The 15,590-nt window shown below is 42.0% G+C and overlaps 1 protein-coding gene across 4 annotated transcripts in view; it reads left to right on the forward strand.

The window, feature by feature from the left end:
- The first annotated feature begins 2,703 nt into the window (after positions 1 to 2,703).
- Positions 2,704 to 15,590, forward strand: part of LOC128019512 (TSC22 domain family protein 1) — a 41,662-nt gene continuing 28,775 nt past the window's right edge. Inside the window, exons 1-2 of one of the 4 annotated variants that reach the window (XM_052605510.1) lie at positions 2,704 to 5,844; positions 5,930 to 6,380. In XM_052605510.1, the coding sequence (XP_052461470.1) occupies positions 3,293 to 5,844; positions 5,930 to 5,990 (2,613 nt within the window). In that variant the 5' untranslated portion in view covers positions 2,704 to 3,292 and the 3' untranslated portion in view covers positions 5,991 to 6,380. Of the gene's footprint in view, positions 5,845 to 5,929; positions 6,381 to 15,590 lie in introns of those variants that run through there. The other 3 variants (XR_008185192.1, XR_008185193.1, XM_052605509.1) reach the window with 3 other exon arrangements.

The raw sequence follows: 15,590 nt of genomic DNA on the forward strand, positions 1-15,590 counted from the left end.
CTGCTTTAGTATGTGCACATTTATCAGTAACTTCCCGTGCAATTAAGAAGTTAGTTGGAGGACCGTTTTATGGATAACAGCTTTATTTGCTCGTTTTGCTTCCACATTAAAAGGTCCGTCGTTTGAGACTTCTTTGAGACACGGCTTCCTGGGCCTCAAACAAGTGAATAGCAAACTGTTAGGGAATTATGTCAGTGGTTTTGTGTGTATAGGATGCTTTGTCTTTAAAGATATTTAAGAAATATGTGAAACTACTTTAAAACAGTTGCATTTCCTCACAGAGGCGAGAAGGAGGTCCAGTTTAAACACTTCTGATGAATTTGCAGATGAGAAACGAATGCCCTTACCACGATGCTCTGTTAAATACTGTAAAGTCAGCTATGCTTTAATTCCTCGTAACACAGTAGTGTTATTAGCTGACTCTTCAGGTGCTCCACAAGTGCTTTATTTAAGACACATTGTTTTCAAAGAAATAAACAGGAAAATAAGAGTGTTACAAAAGTGAAATGCAATGGCTCTGCAGAGGGCAACAGTGTCATTGTTCAGCTCAATTTAGATCAAGAGTGAAATGTCGCAAAGTTCATCAATTATGAAACTATTTCAGTTCAGTTATTAAGCTGCATGCTCTACAGAAGACATAACATTATATAGCTCTTAGTGTTGATTCAATTCAGTTCACTGAAAGTTCTGATGTTGTAAAGTCCAATTTCAAATCAAATTCTATTCAGGGACAAAGCAGCTCTACAGAAGACAATAGTGTCATTACTCATTATTCTCAATAATATTACTGAATATTAAGTGATCATACAATATAAAGTGTCTTTTGAATCCCAACTGACCAAGTTCAAAATAACCTTGATTTAGTTTTGTAAAGACCTCATTTCAATCCGTTCAGTCACCATTAATTAAAGTCGTACAGTATGTAAACACCTTCTTCACATGTGAAATGAGCACCAGTTTACAGTCAGCTCCAGTATGGTTTATAACTGCCCTATCATTCGATGACAAACTCTCTGCAAGGCCTGTATTAGATCGCGTCAGACTTTAAAACACAATCTCAGTAAAAATGTGCCACACAAACTGTTGAGGTCAGATTGAAACGATCGGCAGCCTTGTTAAAGTAAACCTCGCCCCCCTCTTCCTAACATTCTCCGGAGGGATAAGCTTTCATTCTGGAGTTAAATTACACAGAACAATGGCAGTTTTTTTCCTGTACAGTATCTCCAAAGATACCCATTTTAATAAGTGTTTACAAAATGAAAGTAAACTCCAGTGTGTAAATTGACCATTATTGTTGGGGAGCACAATAGCTCTCTGTGTTTTTTGTTGTGTAGTGCCTGTGATTTAAAGCTGCTGACAGCACTAGACGCTTACATTGCAATCAGCTCTCGCTGGCTCTCTCTCTCTGAAATTTGTATGGATGGGCACAGCCTGTCTGCTGGGTCTGGACACCAGGGCACACGCCCATTTTGGGACTGTCAGACCTCATTTCCTCATACTCAATGTGTTACACTACGATCTCTCACTGGGGTCATCCCATTTCACATTCGAGTGCAAAGGTTTGGCGAGGACAAAGGGATGTGTCAGCCCTTTCTAGGGACACTCATAAATCAACAATTTGATGTAATAAATGACAAGATGGTGTGTCAGACATTTGGTGACTTGTCTTTATGAGTGCTGTCTGTCTGTATATGATATTCTCACACTGTATATAATCCATATTAGAAAAAAAAATATATATATATTTACAAATTGTAATAGTTATTAGTAAACCACTATTTCAGCCAGTATTGTGATAGCAAATCGTTAACATTATATCTTGTGTTCATACTTTTGACAATTTATCTTCTTCCACACAACAAAGATTATTTTCTCACTGTCACAGCTGAAAGCTAAATATAGTTGGATCAGCGCACATGAGATACATTCCTTGTAGTAATTTTATAACCTAGCTTTCAGTGTCTGAAATAAAACACATATTGTGGAATCAAATTACACTGGATTAAAGTAAATATTAAAGCCATGATGTATTCTGCTGCACCTGGAACTTTAGTCCCCAAACAGAGGTGAGCAACAGTGTGTGTGTGTGTGTGTGTGTATGTGTGTGTGTGTGTGTATGTGTGTGTGTGTGTGTGTGTGTGTCAGTTTAGATGTGTTTGGTTGTTTTTTTCTGTCTGTGGAAATATCTGGCTCCTCTTTCAGACTAGCTGGTTTGTAAAAACAGAACAAATCTGTGGAGTGTGTTGACAACATCGTTTGTCAGTGTCCGTTTACATCGTGTTGATGTAGCTGCCCTGTATAGGAAAAAAAAAAAAACACAGAATAGCACCTAACCTAAAATACAGGTAATTCTGAAATCTTTCACATGTTTAAACAGTTTATTTTCGAATTCGTCATCAAGAATTTTTTATGTCCAAACAGTTTTTTTTCCATTTCTCCTTTATTGTACCTAGAAATCCGCGCCCTTCCTTTCTCTTCCTCCTTCAATGTCAAATAATAATAACCACAGCGGACAAAAGATGTTATTCTGAGTGTTTGCTGCCACAGTTACCGAACGCTATAATAAGAAACATCCCTCGCCAACACAGTCGGCTGTCCTCGGCTGCGCTCGTGTGTTTTCGGAACTCTTCGGGAAAGACCCTCCTCCCTCCGCCCCCCTCCGCTCATCCTCGCCAGACTCGCTGGGCTTTATGTCTGGCCGCTGTGGAGGTGAACTGCCATGCGCGGTCGCCATGTTATCGCGCTCTCCTCCCCTTTTTGGGACCCGTCACACAGGCTGATAGCACTAGCACAGGCTACATTACAAGGAGGAGGCAGCTGGTGAATAAGAGCAGAGTGTGAGAGAGACTACACCGGACTAAAACAAAAGAAAGCACGGGATGGAGTAAAGCAGGACAGCGCTGAGTCGCTCGGTTTCTCTCTGTCATCTGACGCCGGCTGAAACACTTTGTTTCGTGTGATTTCGTGCTCTGGTGACTGCGATACAACAATTGAAAATGCGCCTGGCAGTTTGAACTGTGATGGGGAGAGAATCTGCCGTTGTAAGGGTGGATATCGTTCGTCCCGGCTGTCTGTGTCGATTTCTTCACGTTTAAACTTCACCGATATGCTGTGCTGAATGGTTTTGCGAGGATACACGTTTGAAAACAACAGCTGAAGCGAATCCGCGTCAGCTAGCTCGCTAGCTAGCGAGTGTTAACTAGCATTGACGTTAGCCTGCTCCTCATGGTGAACATTTAAACACACCTCAAGTGGAATCATCCTGGCAGTTATTGAAAAAAGTGTTGGTTTTATGTGGAAATTACTCAAGCGGCATCAAGTTGCTTCTCAAAAAGAGCTTGCTCTCTTGAGCTGCGTTTATAACTTTATTGGAGACCATCCTCTAGAAATGAATCACCACGACCGATCCGGGGACTCCGGCAGCGCCCGAAAAATGGTTCACCCCATGATTTTACCCAAACGGGAGAGCAGCTGCAGCTCGGTGGGTGGATCTTCTACATTGACAACTTCTGGAAGCACCAGCCTTAATAGCAACAACTTGATGCGCGGGGATGATTATTCATCACCGGTGCTGATTCAGTCTCAAACGCCAGCTGCATCCTCGCTTGGGTCCCAGAACCCTCCCCAGAGCCTGAATATCCCCGTGCAGGCCACACTGTTACCCCAAGCTCTGCCTGTCACAGTGGCGCAGATGAAGAAGAAGAGTGGCTTTCAGATCACCAGCGTTACTCCCGCTCAGACATCTGTCAGCACCAACAACAGCATTGCAGAGGACACTGAGAGCTGTGACGACTTGGACGAGTCCCACACCGAAGACCTGTCGTCCTCTGAGATCATGGATGTGTCTCTTTCGCGGGCCAACGATGTGGGGGGACCGGAAAGGAGCTCCTCGGAGGAGACGCTGAATAACTTCCATGAGGCGGAGACCCCGGGGGCCGTGTCGCCCAACCAGCCTCCCGTTCTCACCCAAGCACACATGCACGGCTCTATGGTTAACGGGACTGTTCACCATCAACACCATAATCCTGCTTCTTCTGGAAAAGGCCATTTTGCTGGTGGGACGCAGATTGGTATACCTTTGGGTGCCACTGTCACGTCTGCGGTGACCTCAAGTTCTGGAGCCTTAGCTAGCACAGGCCAGAAAATGCCTTCAAATGCGGCAGGATTGATTGAGAGCGCCTCTGTTGGCTCAACTGCTGTCATCGGTCAGCCTTTGGCTTCTGTGGCCTCAGGAACTGGAATGATCTCTGTGACTTCAGGTGCCACAGTTAGTACTGGTAAACCTATAACGAATAATGTTTCTATGTTAAATTCTGCCAGTGTGCCTGCTGTGGGTGGCAAGAGTACCAATAGTAGCAATGTAAACTACTCCCCTGCTTTGAATAGTATTAGTAACCAAACTGTAAACTTGTCACACGTTCCAAGTGGAATAATTGGCATGGGTGTTACCGCTGCTACCACTGTTTTGGGTGGTGTTGCTTCAACAGGTGGAGGGCAGGTGGGCCCAGCCGTCATGGGCCAGCACACAATGCCTGCTCCCTCTGTCCCGTCGATGAACGCTCAGCCTCAACAGGCTCAAGTGCCTCCTCCAGCCTCCACCAGCTCACGTTTTAGAGTGGTCAAATTGGACTCTACCTCTGAGCCTTTTAAGAAGGGTCGGTGGACTTGCACAGAGTATTACGACAAAGAGCCCCCGAGCACGGCATCCTCTGAAAACGCCCCCAGCACCCGAACAGTGGAAAGCATCCGCCAGTCTGTGCCTGAGAGTGCGTCCTGCCCGGACCGTGAGAGTGTCAGCAGCACGGCTAGCCATTATACTGAAAGTCTGGGGAGTGGGGAGACGGGCGGCCCCTCAGCTGTGAAGCAGATGTTCCAGCAGCCTGCTGCTCAGAAGCACGACTACTCATCTTCCCATAATGTGTCTATGAGTCAGATGCAACCCCAAGACGTTCATGCACAGATTAAGACTAGTACAGTTTCTCCGATGCCGGCGAGCATTCAGCCGAAGATGCCGCCTGCAACTATGGGAGGACTGCATACCACAGTCGGACATTCGACTGCAGCCGTGCCCCCTCATATGCCCAAACTGACATACGCCCAGGCAGCACAATCCCCCCCTGCTCAAGCCCTACCTGTGGTGACCCAGCAGCAGATGAGCTACCCGCCCGCACAGCAGCCGGCTGCACCGGCCCAGGTAACGCCGGCACACATTAACCCCTTAAGCCATGGAGGCAACCTGCCACATGACTTCCCTCATTCGAAGCAGATCATGAACACTGTGCCACCTGGGTCAACACAAACACTTCCCCACATGTCTGCCTCCATCCCTCCAGCTTCGCAGCAGCCCGTGGGCACTGTGCAACCCCCTGCTGCTCAACCGCTTGTGCAAGGGCTCCTGCAGCCTCAACAGACACCTGCCCCTCAGATGGTCCAGGTCGTGCCGCAGCTGGTGCAGTCCACCGGTCTCATTCAGCAGACCCAGGGGCAGCAGCTCGCGCCTCAACCCTCCATGGAGCAGCAGTCACAGCTCAGCAGTCAAGGCCGTGGGACCCAGTTTGTGACCTTAACAAACGTGCCTCCTAACCTTCAGAGTGATCCCCAGTCCAGTTTGATTCAGAATGGCTCAAAGGAACCCGGGCCGCAGCCTGCGGTGAGCACCCTGCAGGAGGAGGCCCAGCTCCTGTTACAGCACTCGGCTCTGCTCACACAACCCAAGACGAGCGGTGCTGAAGCTGCCTCCCAGACCGGCACCTCCCGGGGTCCTGAGGGGAGCGGTGGAGTCAATGCCCTAACTGCCTCGGCCAGCCTGCTGAAGAGCTTACCTGTGGATGGAGAAGAAGATGGGTAAGTTTCATTCTTTTTCTCTTTTTTTTTTTTTTTTTCCAGTGCATGGCTTCTGTTTCCAATTAATTTGCTTTTGTAATTACAGTTTGAATAGCTTCATTAAAAGTTGCACATGCAGGCAGTGGGTGATCAGCGGTATGGCTTAATTTACTGCTGTAAACCTAAATGGCGCTGTGCATTAAATATCACATCACTGAGGTTACAGAATGAGGACCACAGGCTTCTACTGCATGGCTACAAGTGTTTCCTTTATGTAACACACAACTATAGACTGCTAGACTGGTATTGTTGTATTACAGACAGAAATGTAAATGCTTTGCTGTCTGAAGCCTGCCTTTAAAGACCCCATGAAATCATTTTAGAATGCAGTGTTTTCTACTGTTGTCATTTCCTTTTGAAACAGGAAGGCAGGGCAGGAGCCAAGAGCCATTTCTTTGCATCACATCCACAAACATGATAGTTTTTTTTTTTTTTTGGCTTGCTGTTGAGAAGTATGTGGTATTAATGGGGGATTTTGTAATTCTAAAGAACATTAGATTGGACAAAAAATGAGTGCTGGGTCAACATTATTTTTGGTCCATGTAGTAAAAAAACTTTGGCTGTTTTAAATGTGTGTGTGTGTGTGTGTATATCTGCTAAAAGTGGATTGTCATCATTTAAGGGGTTCACAATTATTTAGCTGGAAATCTTAAAAAAAAAGAGCATTTTTCAACTCTATATTGAGCTTGCTGCAGGCCCTTTTTTTTAAACCGTTGTCATTTTAGAAGTGTTTGCTTCAAGCTGAAACTCTATTAAGCCCAAAGGAGATCAATGGAGTGAGCCTGTTTAAACTCTTAGGTGGTCTTGGTTTGTTACAGATATAGCAGTATAATCTTTTAGCAGACATCAGCTGATTAACATACTTGAAAATATTTTTACAATCTATTGATAGTCTCTCCGAGTTTTTTTTGAAGACTTGGAAACCGTATCTTCAGTCTAGTCCGTATTTCACAGTCTTCTCACAGCAAGGTGAAGCATGTATCCTAAATATGAATGCTTACATACTGCTAATACTTTGACATATGTTTGAATTTTTTCTTGAGCTGTTCAGAACCAGGTCTGCGTGCTAATATTGTACTGTGTTTATGAGTTGTTCATAAGTAAAGTTTCCTCTGCTTGACAGAGCTTGTCTAACAGATGTCTAAGGGATGACCGAGTTCTCCGTAATCTGACTCTCATTAATGAATCAGTTTTGTCACCGTGCACACATATCATTTTGGCCCTGCTTGTTTCTTTCAGGTGTTAGTCATAACCTTATTGAAACTTATTTATCTGGGTTTACTATGTAACATTGTCATATTGCAGACCAGACTGAGACTGTTCTGTTCAGATCTATACATTTCAGACATAAAGTAAAATGTCATAACAATCATCACACCCTTATTAGGATGGATATCACACTTGTATTACACCTTGATGGTCTAATAAATAGTTGGTCAGCACTTACTGTCAGAGACCGCTCGATAGTCCTCAGTATATCTGTATAAGTGGTAATCTCTCTCTCATATGGAAGACTAACACATCTAATGGATTCAGGTCTATGTTTCAAGGCTTGTTATGTATTTATCATGGCTGTCCTTTTTGACTGGTGTCATTTTTGGTGTGATTGTGTTCGGATGAAGAACAGTTGGACTTCCTACAGAGCCAGCCATTTAAAATAAAACCGACTTCCGCTCCTCATTAAGCAAACGATTCAATTTCAACCTGTTTTATTTCTCTGTTGTGAAGGGCAATGTGGTGTAGAGCAGGAGGCCACTTGTAAAGGATGAGATCATTCTGTTTGCTCTTGCTCAATAGCAGATTAGGTCAGCGCAAATAATTTTAATCTGTTTTTTGGCTGTTCTTTAGGACACAGGGTTGACTAGCAGCCCCGTACAGAAAGATTATCATCTCACATTTGCTTTTTTCAATGTAATCTGCTCTTGGCAGTGATATATGCCACACATGAGAGTCTCAATGAATCACTCATTGTGTAGAGATCAAGTAGATTATCTCTCCAATTAATGACCCTGTGGAATGGGTGAGGAGAGGAAATGCTTTCGCTCGGCCAGCTCGGGCCAGAGCAGATAACGTGGCAGAACTTAAAGCGGCAGTGCATGTGTGCGTCCTCTCTTGATGCCTCAGTGATATTTATTTAATAATATGGATTGGAATGACATAAGGGGGTGAGTAAATGACATGATGTTCATTTTCGGACAAGCTTTCCCTTTATTGTGGTTTACAGCCACATCATTATCAAACATCAGAAGGGTCATTCTGCATCTGTAATTCAAGACCAGATCCTGTACTTTGAAGTCTTTTAAATTTTCTTTTTTAGACCAGAGATGGCTCTTGATATTCACGTCTCTCTTTTAGGATGATGTCATTTGGTTTAGAACCTGTCCTTCCAAACCTGAGAGCAGAGAGCACAGCAAAGTACTTTAGGGACTGAAAGCTAATAGGGGCAGAGACATCATGAGCTCAGCTGAACTGGTTTCTCAAACACTTTCACAACAGGCATTTGCGCTGGTCTCGACTCTCTTTTCAGGTTTGAAATCTGCCGGCTTTCATATTCTTTCCCAGACGTTTCATATTCTTTCCCAAATGAGCTCCGAAAACCTTTCTGCTTCCTACATCTGCCAATTGCCATTGTGTTTTTCTGATAAATCTAATAATGTTCTGAACGTGCATTAAAGTTAGCATTGTAGTTCTGAAATTACAAAAGCACATCTGGTGGAACTGTTGTGTTGAATGTTTCTTTGGCCATGTTCTGCTCTCTTCATTTGTCCAGACGGAGACTCCTCTGGACAGCTGCTATGCAACACATGTAAACATTTCATTATTTTGAAGCCTCTACACAAAGCGTACAGGGAAGTGCCTGGATGCAGCAACACATTTTATTACTTATAAAGCATATTTGCCAAGAGGGCATTTTCATCTGGCCCACTTAGACCGCATTATTTAAGTGCTTTCAGAACAGCAGGACTGAGACCAAGCGTAAAAACATCATGGCTGTTGCATTGTCATGTTTTAGCAGATAATTAAAGCCTTTTTTTTTGATCTGCTGGGTATAATGATTGCAGTGTTTGGCTTCTCTAATTTTATTTTCAGTGATTTAATAATGTTTGCTCAGGAGTGACGTGAGAGGAATTAGAAGTTTGCATTCATAGATCACTGGGGATGGGTATTGTTTTATTTTTCTCCTCAGTAGATCTTTTTTTAATGTATGAGATATTTGCATAACTAAGCTTCAGCCTTTTGTGTTTCATTATGACCATGTTTGTTTGCTCTGTTACCGTGAGAAATTATTTAAAAATGGACTGAATTAGTGTTAAAAACAGATGTTTTATCTGTTTTTTGCAAACTCCGGTGTTCTTATTATCTGACATGTAATGATAAAGAAACATGCTTTTTACTTAAAGGTCAATCCTGTGCCGCCTGATTAATATGTCTACAGAGAAATCCAGATAGCTGCTCTGAAATTAAGGTGCTCCCCAGCCCAAGTCGTTATTCGTGCCTGCACTACAGCCTGTAGAAAGTTTGGTCCTTTCCTATTTTGGCTTTCTAAGAGCAGGCGGCACGTGAGTCAGCAGAGTTGGAAAGCTGCCTCTCGCTGTGGTTTCAGACTGGGTAGGAAATCTCGTGTGCAACCTTGAGCATGTGCCCATGCTGCGCTCTTGCTCTGTTAAACATGTACAATGAGGCCATCCTAAAAAATATTGTTGTTTGCCGTAACACGACCGGCCCTCTCAATTTAGGACCGACTCAATTTATTTTTATTTTTTTTGTGTTAAGACCGAACAATGTTTTTATTTTTTTTTACTCTTCAAACAACTAATACAAAAGCAATATAATAATATAAATTGTCTCTGTCAGAGTCAACGGTTTGCGCTTGGTAATGATGGCTGCAGTAAACAAAATGTTCGCGGTCACTGTTCAAAGTCATACGGGTTCGGGCACCATAATACATCTAAAACATTCATTAAAACAGCTCGACACCGCTTTAACTCATTACGAAGTTCTGGAAAAACTGTGCCCAGATCTTTTCCCATCCCTTCTCCCGTGTAGTCTAAAACTTCGAAAATCTATTGCACGAATCGATTGGACCAACCAACACAAGTTTCGAAAATGAAAATAGATTTTAACAACCCTCTCTCGGAGCGCGTTTTTTTTTTTTTTTTTGAACGCATCACACAGCAACTGCATCTTCGGACACACACATAACAGCAAATAATACTTCTGATTAGTGTTTCTCTTTTTACAACAGAAATGTGAATTTTGCCGGTATTCACACAGTCTCGTGCATACAGATGCAGATTCGGGCTAGAATCACCTATGCACTCTGCTTATTGTTTTTTCGAGAATGATGCACTCCTGTTTGTCATTGTGCACATAACTTCACGCCAATAAATCATCAGAAATATTGGTTTTTACTAGAGCTGAAACAACGAATCGATTTAATCGATTAAAATCGATTATTAAAATAGTTGTCAACTAATTTAGTAATCGATTCGTCGCTAAATAAATTTTATTTGCCATAAGCGGCTCATTTCGTGCATATTTCAAATCTGCGGTGACCAAAGTGTGGCAGTAATGAGCCACCGGAGGTTTTACTCAGCCAGTACAGCAGGTGAAGTAGCGAATAGCCAATAGCTGGCCTCGTTTTATGTCACGTGCTTTCCGAACAGCGTCTCTGCAGCATTCAGCGGGAAGTGGGAGTACTTGACTTTGAGCCTTCAAAATGAAGAGTAACCTGTAAACTCTGCACTACTGAACTGTTTAAGGGGCCGTTCAGATATCGTGTCTTTTGCGTGCTCAAGTTCGTTATTTCCTATGTAGGCGCGCAGTATGCACTCTCATAATGGAAGCGACGCGGTCGCGACAAGCACGCGGTGCGATGCGCCCGTTTTTCCAGGCGCGTCCACACCGCATCCATTTATCCTTTGCTGAAATTTCCGGGTCTTCATGGAGAGGGCACGTCATGGAGAGAGCACGTCATGGTTGCTTAGCAAAGGCAGACGCCTCAGGGGCGCTTCTGCCCGAGCGCTTTGGAAAGAAGGAGAAAGCGGCACGACTAGCGTTTTCCACGCGTTTTTAGGTGCGATATGTGAACGGCCCCTAAGAATTTTATTTGTGCAGATTCTCCAGTACAAGGTTGTTTGCAAATGTTTAGTCGTAAAAGATGATAACATTGCTTTTAACAGTTAACATTTAAAGCTTTACAAACATGTTATGTTATCAGTTTGTCGTTTACCAGTTCATAATTCAGACTTGCAGCCTAATTATGACTGAATGAGAGAGGTAAATGTTTGAGTATATTTAAAATGCACTTCTTTTCTAAGTATTCACTGCTCTTTTTCACACAGCAGGTTTTTTGTGTGTGTCCCATTTTTTTTTTCTGGACATCCTTCTGATGGATTTTACTTTAAATTGTGAGTTCCATTCAGGTTTCATGCCATTGGCACTTTTTTTCGAAGGATTGTTTACAATTGGTTAAAATCTCTCAAAAATCTATGCTGAATGATAAAGACCCTTTATTAATAATTTACTTGGGGAAAAAATGGAAAAAACTAAAATATAAGTACATAAACCGATTAATCGATTAATCGTAAAAATAATCGACAGATTAATCGATTATCAAAATAATCGTTAGTTGCAGCCCTAGTTTTTACCAATATATTGAATCTTTACATTCATCCTGCCTGTTGTGCGTGGATTTACCTATATTTGGTGTTATTTGCAGTATAAAATGCATCTAGACATGCAAAATTTATTTTACAATCGATTCAATGAACACTTGTCTCTCAAATCAAACAGGATTTTTTTCACAAAAGTGATAACCCAAGAAAGCAAAGTAAACAGTCTCTCATTTGTAGGTTGCGTTGACACCTTGCGGTGGATGCAAGTAAAACAGTATAACAGTACCTCGTTTCTTTTCTTCTCACCTGAAATTCATGCAATAAACGTGTTTTTGACAGATTTCAATTTGTTTGTGGTCTATATAGCCTGCATCGAAATGAGGTTTGCAATGATGCGCCCGAAGGCACGGGTTGAAGACCCAGTCAGTGACGTCACAATATCCTAATTTTATCCTAATGTTTAAATTCATAATCACCATCACCATTTTTTGTTTTTGTTTTTTTATATTGAAACTTGAAAATAAAAATATAGACCGACCTACCGAAGCTTTTTTTTTTTTTTTTTACTGTTACTGCAAACCAAAATATTTTTAAGGATGGCCTGAGATTTCCCCTTCTTGTATCACCAGGCTGAATGGAGTGAAATGAGGTCACTGTGGAAAACATGGCGGTTACTGCACACAACACATTTAATTGGACAGCTTCTAATTAAAATAGGATTTATTCTTCTGGGATGAATGCGACGCTGTCTTTTTAGCTGACATTTATTTGATTGCTTTTTAGTGCTTAACAAACTTTTACAGACTTTATTAATAGCCTTTCAGGTGAGCAATTGATTATATTTGCCAGTGGCAAAATTTTTCCCATCCAGCACCTTGCTCGTTCCCTGAAGGATTGCTCCATCTGTGCGGAGTGTCTTATCTCTACTTCCTCCCCATGCCTGTCACAAACTCCATGTGTGCCACGGATTATCTGCCAGTCAAGTTCTCGCCTCGGCACAATTCTAAACTCCTAATACTGGATAACGAGCAAACAGCTTGAGCTTGTGTGCAAATTAATCACCTCTACAAACCACAGCAGAGTCTAGATCATCCATCATATGAGTGCAGGCCACCTATATGTAGGGCCCTATGATTTTTACAATAAGGCAAACCTGAAGTGTATCATGGAATCCATAAAATGGAATGTGGCAAATGTTTTATTTTGCAAATAGGTGCTTATGGTGCAAAGGAGGTCCGGTTTCACGCGAACCGCGGCAGCGCACATACGGACTTTGGCTCTGGTCCAGAGACGTGACCGCACGGAGCCGATCATATGCGCAAGTCAGCATTTTTTACAACAACACTGCCTCAGCTTGATTATGAACACTATTTTGTTTTACTAAGACTTTCATATTGAATTTAGTTGGTAATCTTTTAGACACTGGCTGTCAACTGCAGCTTTACCGAGCTCAATGTCTCTCCAATTTAAAAAGGGGGCGGGGCTGCTTGATACTTCCCGCCCTCTCTTCATGTTTCAGTTGAAATTACGTCACCACATAGAATAACGCTGCTTGTTTCAAGGCACTTCCGGGGGCCTTTAAAATGGAGTTAAACCATTCATATTGAATCCACGAATATGTAAACCGAAAACACAGAATTACGGGAAAATAAAACGTAATTTGTGAATAATAATTTTTTTTTAGGTTTTGTTAAACTTATAATAAATTGTTAAATTGTAATTTCACCATTTTAACATGGAATAAATTGAATTTGGGAGAATATGAAATTGATTAGTGCACGGATATATGTGAGTGTGATCATTGTTGTCATCTCATGGAGTGGCCTCTATTTAACGCAGTCCCATCACATAGAAAAGTATGCTTTGGTTACGATGGGGTTTATCGTTGTTCTCCCAACACTTTGTCTAAAGTAATGCCTCTCTCTTATGTGATGATGTGATGAGTGCTGGACTTTAGCATACAGCGTGCCACTGTGGACCATTAGCACTGAGTCATTGTTTCAGACACACTGCCAGTGCCGCCTGGCCGTCGGCCATCTCGCTCTTTCTGTGCAGACCCCCATGTGCTCGCTCGCCCATCCCTGTCCTTTGCGCCTGTCTGCCCGCTCGTCTGAGCTGCCACATAGCAACCAGCAAGCCCTAAAACCCCTCGCATAGCCCTTCCAGAGCAAAATGTGTCTTCATCATCACTCTCACACTGGTTCTAGAGAAGCTGCTCCCATTCAGCTGGAGCTGCGAGTTCTCATTTTACAAACAGCGCCTCGCCTCTCTGTGCTGGAAATTGGAATCACAGGACTTCAGAATTATTGTTTGCATAGTTGTTTGTGGATTAGTCTGCAGAGTACATGCAAATTTAAACCTAGCCTTGGTTCATTGTCTGGCAGAGAGGCAGTGCAGTGCTCTATTGTAGTGGTTTTCAAGGAAGCATGAATAAAGAACCGATCCCTACAGACGCTTCGGAGTTGCTTTCTCATCCGGGGCACTTTTGGGCTACGTTTGTTCTTTATTTATTTATAATCGTGTTTTATCATGTTTTTTCCATATCTCCCACCTCTACTCCGCAGTGTCTGTGCATGTTGTCTCGGACCGTACCAGCTGTGTGGGATGAAACCGTGGGCAGTGCAGTAACCATGGGCTTGTGTCCTCAGATAACCTCCTGCTACACTGTCCCACGGGTCCTGTGGCTGTCTGTATTTGCAGTACTCAACTCAAACAGGGACTTTCCAGTAACGGCCCCTTTAACAAATCAGGCCCTGTCCTTGTTTTCTTGCTAGCGGGAAGCTGTCATTTTATGTCATGTAGTCTGGGCTTTTTTGACTGCTTTAGCTTTATATTCCTATTCTAGGTGCAAGATAAACGGCAATGGTACAAAAACAGAACAGAGTAGGCCTTATTCCAGACGACTGGAAGTTTGTACCCGCTGTCCTCCGTGTGATACATATGCTAACATAATGTGGTTGTGGCAGAGTCATGGTTAGCCTCCTTGTAGCATCCTCAGCAGGCCTGACTTTCCTGTTGGATTTTGGCCTGGAAATAAAAAAATAAATGTAAAGAAGTGCCATATACTACAGCAAAGCTGAAATCTAGATTAAGGGAGGTGACTTTGAAGAGTGAATCCAGAACTGTAGGGTGGTGGGGGGGATTATCTCTCCAGTATCACTGATATATAATAAATGATATACATGTCATTTTGCTTTTACATTTGAATGTTTTTATCTAGGTATCAGTGAAATGTCAGGTCAAATCTGATGTCTCTCTGGTGGCCGCAGATGACTGGGGTTCCTGCTGTGTCTTGTTTTGAATGTGTAATGCCAGAAGCTCCCTGACTGCGCTGGGTTTGGTTCTTGTAAATTAGAGCCAACCCACCCACATGCATCAAGATTCCTGCCTTTTCACTTACTGCAAACCTGAAACACTGTACGCAGAGCCTTTATAAGACCAGACACAAACATTACAAACTTCTGAAAGAGGCTTGTAAAGGATTAAAGGCCCCGATATACATCAAGAAAAGAAGAGAAAAAAGTTTTTAAAAAATCATCAAAGAAGGTGGAGTTTCAGAAAACACCCACCGATTGCATAACCGCCACACTGTAAAAAGTTTAACTATTATTTACTCAATTTTTTTGGTGAAACATTTTTACACTCAAAAAAATTGAGTAAATTTTAAAGCTGTGAAATCAATGAAATATACTGTTTAAATTGAGTAATTGTCAGTAAAAAAATTAAGTAAATCTGAATAACTGAATTACTTTATATGAGAAATAAAATTAATTAGATATAATCAAAATTATAAAACACCACAACTGTAATTCTATGTAAAATAAACAAAAAATATTGAGTAGATATAATTGAAATATTGGATGAAATTTAACCAAAAAAAATGTGCTACGTTTACTACATGTAAAAGTGAATTTAACTTAATATTGGACAATAAATTATCAAAATGTTGCATTCACTTTTTTTTTTTACACTATTTACCCTTTACAATTAATATAATAAAACCAAATAAAGAAAGAAACACATTTTTTATTGAAAATTTATTTGTCAATTAAACATAATACAAAGTCTAAAATCAACCTTTGAAACATT

This window comes from Carassius gibelio, chromosome A9 (genome assembly GCF_023724105.1).
Source record: "Carassius gibelio isolate Cgi1373 ecotype wild population from Czech Republic chromosome A9, carGib1.2-hapl.c, whole genome shotgun sequence".
Lineage (NCBI taxonomy): Eukaryota > Metazoa > Chordata > Actinopteri > Cypriniformes > Cyprinidae > Carassius > Carassius gibelio.